Source organism: Zosterops lateralis (assembly GCF_965231275.1).
Source record: "Zosterops lateralis genome assembly, chromosome: 3".
NCBI lineage: Eukaryota > Metazoa > Chordata > Aves > Passeriformes > Zosteropidae > Zosterops > Zosterops lateralis.
In genome coordinates this window covers 17013886-17020269 of record NC_139764.1, presented here as the reverse complement: position 1 = coordinate 17020269, position 6384 = coordinate 17013886, and the positions used below count along the sequence as shown (strand labels likewise).

Sequence of the window (6384 nt, the reverse complement as noted above, 5' to 3'; positions counted from 1 at the left end):
GTGTCTAATCTGAGAGCTTATTGCAGGCTCTTGGCTGTTTTCACACTAAGCCGTCTGTTTGCTTTTCTAAAGACAGACATTGTTTAAAGCACACATTTCCCTAGTACTCTATAGCACTTCTGCTTCCCTGCAGAAACACAGCTAAAGCCTCAGTAGTACAATGGGATCATGGCTCCAGTGCTTTCAGCTCCTCAGCCCTGGCTTCCAGCTCTGTGTGCTTACTCTTTGCTCACTCTGCAGCAGATGTGACCCCTGAGTTTGCACAGCCAGGCTGGTGCTTATCTCCCCACTGCAGGCTGCCAGCCCCTTCCTGCTGGAGCAGCTCAGGGCAGGCAGTAGTGCCACAGGCAGGCTGGAAACCAGGGAAAGCCCAGCCCTGCCTGTGGCACACACCAGGGAAGAGCTGTACTGCTGCAGCACCAAGAAATGGGGGTGTATAGCTCACACATACACATGAGCAACAGAGCCTCTGAAAATATTTTATTATTTGATTCAATAAGGATTTTTTTTATTTTTTTCTTTTTAAGAGCAGAACTGCTAACACCAGATCCCTGCTGAGAATCTGCACAGCATTTGAGAGCTGGGGACATTGCTATGGACAGCTAATGCTCTTCTGCCTAGCAGCACATTGAATTAAACCTGTTGCTTTACCACTTATCTAATCACCTCTCATAGTAACCCCACCATCCTCACTGCAGTACTGCCCTGCACCATGCCTCGTGTTTGTCTCAGTTTAAGCACTTCACAGAAGTGAAGGAGTCTTCACTGAGCTCTCTCACTTGCAGGAAGGGATCACACTTAAAGCAATCACTGTAAGATAGTTTGCATTTTTCCACATTATTCCTTCAGAGCAGATGGGATTTGACTAACCAGTAAACAAGCTACAAGCTGCATCCCTCAGAGCTTGCGTAGGAGTCAGACCAGCAAGAGATGCACTGTATGAAATTTCCACTGTCCTTCCTTCCTCCCTCTCTCCAATTTAGGGATCCTCTTCACACATTTTTCTCCCTCTCTTTAATTAAGGTCACAATATGGTTTTAATTAAAGCATGCCTGGATGGTAGTACCTTCTCTGATTATCCAAGAGAGATGGGGAGTCACTGTAACACCCATGGTGATGTGCCCATTTCCACCCATCCACAACTGTCTGTAGCTTTTAGCTATAAACAGACTGTCCTCTGTAAGTTTCAGGAAAAGACAAGACTTGGACCAGAGGCGCCACAGATCCCATTCTCCTTGGCTGGCAAAATGACCTTATGCCAAATGTGCTCTCTGAGGCAAGGAGCCTCTGCTTTACTGGCCCATCAGATCACACCTCCTGTCCAAAGCACCCTGGCCATGAGCAGGTGAACAAGCTGTGTCCACACAGTATTCACAAGCTGTCTGCACTGGAGCTGCCTGATTTTACATATCATAATGTAATCCTGCCCCATTGCACATCCTGATAAAACAGACTAGCAGAATTTCCCTTTCAGCAGCTACCCTGGGCTGAAGGCACACAAGGTCAGTGTTGCCATGCCACTCACAGAGCGTGCATGTTAAGCCTCAACATGAAATTGAAAGGAAATAGATCTGGTAAGCAAACATTTAGGGGCAGAGATTCTCCAGGAAACTGCATGACCCTCCCTTCTAAATTCCAAACCCCTCCAGCTCCAAACACTCCTGGGAGGATGAAACACTGCATTGCCTGTTCCAGCACAGGTCTGCACTTTACTGCATCCTTCTGCTCTGGGACTTCAGAGGATGGGCAAGTGGACATGGTAAAGCTTCAGATTTACAAGATTCACACTACCCTATCTATAGCCTCTGTATTCATGCAGGATCACACCAGCTGTGGGCTAAGAGCACATGGACTGCTGCATAGCTCAGTTGACAAGCTGCAATTTGACTACACACCAGCCTCCTAAGCAGGCATGTACTGGGTATTGCATTGCCACCTGTCCTGCAATGTGCCCCACCTGCCTTGCAGCTGCATTTCCAGGCTAAAAGGCTGTCATGGGCTTGCTGGCAGCTGCCACTAATATTTACCTAATAAACCTGAATCAACAAGGATGAGAAGTTAAAAGTTTGTGGCTGTGAAATCCTCTTCCATCCTTAAGCACAGCTTCAGCCTTTTCCTCCAGAGACAATGCAGCCAAGACACTCTAGTTCACCATTCCACATATCCTTCAGTGGGGAGATTTCTCCCAACAGGCCCATATAATTTTAGTATTGTAATAACAGCTTGCCATTAGCAGGTGAAGCCTTTCAAGTGAATGTGTTATTCAGCCCCTGCCAGCTTGCACTGGAGCAAAACACTTCTGTCCCCCTCCCCAGCAAGCTCAAGAAAGCTGTAATTACAGCATGTGAGTAAAAGAGCCACAAAGAAACAAAACACAGTCTTTAGCTAGGATTTCAGCCTAAAGCTTAGGAAATCTGACTCTCTCGTATTCTGTGTGTAACACAAAGGCCTCTCACTCTATCAGAGGTTCTCAGAGGTCCATCAATATGGAGAAAAGAATACCCCATTTCTCCTGTTGTGTTTCTCACCTTATGTCAACTGCTGCATGGGCTGGGATGTGTCACTCAGCTCATCCCTGAGCAGGGGATGCCATTCCCCCTTCAGGGCTCACAGCTCATCACACTGTGTCTGGGTCCTGCATCTTCTATCATGGTTACCCAGGGTTTATTTTAGAGTTATATATAATTTGCTCTTGATACAGAGCAGGACCACTGAGCAGGTAACAGATGCTGGAGCCACTGCAAAGCCATCTGTACACTCCCTCTCTTTCTGTCCTGGAAAAGCAAAGCTGCCAAGGAGAGATCAGTCACTGCAGAGCAGCCACATGCCCAGTAGCTCCTTCAGGAAACATCCTCAACTGGAGAGTGCCCAAGCCCAGTGACATTCACTCTCTCTCCAGAAATACTTGATCCACTCCAGCAACCACAGAAGCACTCTCAGAAACTCAAAAATTAAACTGTTCCTCAAAGAGAATCTAGGAGGTGAAGAAGCCTGAAGCAGCTGAGCCCATTACAACTATAATTATCTATGCACTAAACAAGGAGCTCTCAGTGACGAAGCCCAAAGTACAGCATCGTGGACTGAGTGTGAATGAACGTGTAAAAACAAAAGCTTGCTGTGAAATCATCTGCTGCTAATGTATCTTGAAGTTATCTTTAGAAGGTTAGTCTAATGTCTTTGTTAGCTGCTTTAAAATAAATAAGTGCTGAGACAGTAGTCTGGGAGCCTATTTAAAAAGCAATGATCATAAATATTTGACTAATCTGGGTTACGTATAGGCTTTCACAGTTGTCAGCTTCCTGGCACAGGGCACTACAGCTAGAACTCAGCTCTTCCACATCTAAGGTAGGGGAGTTTGAATTGCCAGTGGCTGTAAAAGGCCTGTGGCTCTCGAAGCACAGATTTATCCATTTAGAGATATTGCATCCATCCTTCCCCAAACAGCTACAACACACATGGAAAGTGGTCTGGCTAGGGTTTTTTTAAGCTGATTAAAATCAAAGAATACAATTCAAGTGATGTTATCACTTTGGAAAGACAAGTTTACTTTTCCACTGCCTCTGTAAGCTGCACAGTCCAAGGACCCTGCAAGGAGGGGCCACCAGGCAGCAGGAAGCACAGCAACGCCAGGGCATCAGCAGTGCCAGCAGCTTCTGGAGCCTCTCTGGTAACTAAGGCACCTGGTGCAGCTTTCCTGTATGTGCCACTGAGCACACACAGCAAAGTAACCTCACCACCCTCCCCTCGTGGCCCAGCAGGGCTGGAGGCAGGAATACTCACGATTTATCTCTCCTGCAGGCCCGTCTCTGAGGGCTGCCTTGCCTCCGGCGAGGGGACAGCGACTTACCCCGGGGTCTCTCCTTCATCGGAGAATGGGCACTTGAGGGTTTCAGAATCTGTGAGAGAGGGGGCAGGGAAGGAAGTGGCCTTCAATAAAGGCAATGATTCACTGCAAATAAAAATTTAAAATAAAGGGCCTCATACAGTAGCAGGGATGGCACACAAAGAGCCTTCAGTCCCTTGGGGCTTATTCAAACCCTGCCCAGGTTAAGAGGAACTCAAAGCTGTTATCATGTGATAGCCGTTCAGGGGTCCCTTGCAAAAATTAGTTGGTGTCACCAGTTCAGCTCCCAGATGAATACTGTCTCATCCACAGCTTTCCTCAGAGCTGGCAACAGCAAGAGAAGAAAAATGGCTTTGAGCCTCAGCTGAAAGAAACTCAGGCAGCCAAATCACCCTCTCCAGTTTTTCTCTCAACTAACAGAGCTGACCATCTCTCAGGCTGGCAGCTGAACTCTGACAGCGAGGCTTTTCAGCAGGTTTCCCACTTGCCCCCATCCTCCAACGTCAGAGGGCCATCAGCATTACACTCACTCTCTGGACTGCTTTCAAGACCTGATCCTCCAAATTCGGCCCACTCACAATGGAAGCCCTCTGAATTCTGTAGTAACTAGAGGTAAAGATCATATGCAGGACCTTCAGCTTTCAAGGGGGTGAATTCAGGGCTGTGGTCCTGGCCCTGAGGCACTCACCAGGACTAGGCCCAGTGTCACAGCTCAGTGCACACAGAGAGCTGCTCCCTCTATCAAAACCAAGTACAAAACTCAGAAGTCATCCACCCATATAGATTTCTTCAACTCAAGCCTGCTTCAGCTGTTTACTCTCTAGATAGTATTAAAAACATATGAATAGAGGAGAGGGAAAAAAACCCAAACTTAATTACATCAGTAATCAAGCCCATATGCTCAAGGTGATAACATGGTACAAGGTGGCCCTCAAAACTCCTTGGCAGGGCAGGAGAGGTGAGAGCAGAACACAGGGGCTACAATGCCCCTGGCAAGGCTCACCCCAAGGTCAGGGCAAGGGGGCAGGTGCTGCAGCCAAAAGGACACGTGGCTGCTACGTAGGAGCCGTTCTTTAGCAGGGAAGGGGACGAGAGCCCAGAATAACTTGGACACAAGGCCACATACCTCTCCACAAGAGCCAGACCCATACTTAGCAACACACCTGCTCTGCTCTCACTGCTGGCAGCCAGCTGGACAGGCACCAAATCTGCTTCCACCATGACCACAAACAGCTCCTGCCCATGCCAGGCTCAGAGGCACGGTCAGGGACACCCCTCATGCCCAAGGGCAGCCAAACCCTTCAGGCCCCTGGCAGCCTGCCCTGTCTCCTCGTTGTTTCCCAATGAGCTGTTCAGTCCAACCAGCCAGCAGGGAAGCACCAGTCTGTCAGAGAGTTGTTTTACTCGCCTTTCCCACATAACCTATTCTGTGATTTAGCTGAGGGTGGTGGACATCAGCCTCCTGGCACATCCTGCAAGGAGAGGCAACCACTGACACAGATGTGCCATGGCACCTCCTGCAGCTCAGGTGGGAAAACCCAGACACCCCTACCTGCAACCAGCCACTCTTCCCAGCAGTTCCAGCCCCAGCCATGCTGATTGTTCCCAACCACCTTCATCTGGAGTCATTGAGGAAAGCAAACTGGGCAAGAGCTTCCTGACAGCCAGGGACAAGTATGGGTTCAAGTCTTTCCCAGGCTAAAGGGGAGATCCTTCAACTAAACAGCTGTAAGGGGTGGAAAGCACACCAAATCCTGGGGAAGCAGCATCAAGACAGATGCAAGCACTCCCCTCAGCACAGCTGATACCTGCATCATCTCAGGCCGACACAGAGCAAGACCCATCTCTGCAGGATGGGACAAGGCACAGCCGCCTCCTGAGCCCAACACCCACATGCACGGACCTACCTTCATCCTCATATCCCTGGCAAACTTCTCCAGCTCCTTTCTGACTTCTGTGCGCATCATTTTGGACACGTTGAGGACCAGCTGTTTCCACTCGATGGGCTGGAAGCTGTGCGGCTCGTGCGGGACGTACAACCCGATTTTGACTTTTTTCACTGAATGCAAGTACTTCTTATAGGAGTCTTCGAAGTCGAAGATGAGGTCGCTCAGAGTTCGGTACGTGAGGGGTTTGTCCATCAGATCCGATCGCCTGCTCATGCCCAGCGAGCCGTAGCGGCCGTTGCAGTAAATCCCAAGCACCACGTGGTGAAAATAGTTCCCTGAGAAGTGGGTTTTAAAGCTGATGGGGAATCGTTCCACGGAGGGCTGCCCGTTTGTTAGGTAGCTGGCGTGCACTGCATCAAGGCAACAACGGTGCTGGGAAAGCAGCAGGCACAATCATACCTGCAAGACACCTTCAGCAGGTTTGGGGTTTTTAATTGCCAGGGCAAAGGGCTTTTGTGTAAAAACAAACTTGTTCTCACTGTGCACAGATACAGCCAATGCTGCCAGAGCCCACTTCACTGCTTGGAAAATAAGATGCAATGGTTCAGATGGGGAAGGGCATGACTCTTTGTTACACTTAGGGGAAAGACA

At 49.0% G+C, this 6384-nt stretch overlaps 1 protein-coding gene across 1 annotated transcript in view; it reads right to left on the bottom strand.

Annotated features, from left to right (window-relative positions):
- VASH2 (vasohibin 2) overlaps window positions 1–6384 on the bottom strand; it is a 34671-nt gene that overhangs the window by 3897 nt on the left and 24390 nt on the right. The window contains exons 5-6 of the mRNA XM_083856695.1: window positions 5752–6133; window positions 3781–3896 (exon numbers count right to left, since the gene is read on the bottom strand). Of these exons, the coding sequence (XP_083712821.1) occupies window positions 3781–3896; window positions 5752–6133 (498 nt within the window). The remainder of the gene's footprint in view (window positions 1–3780; window positions 3897–5751; window positions 6134–6384) is intronic.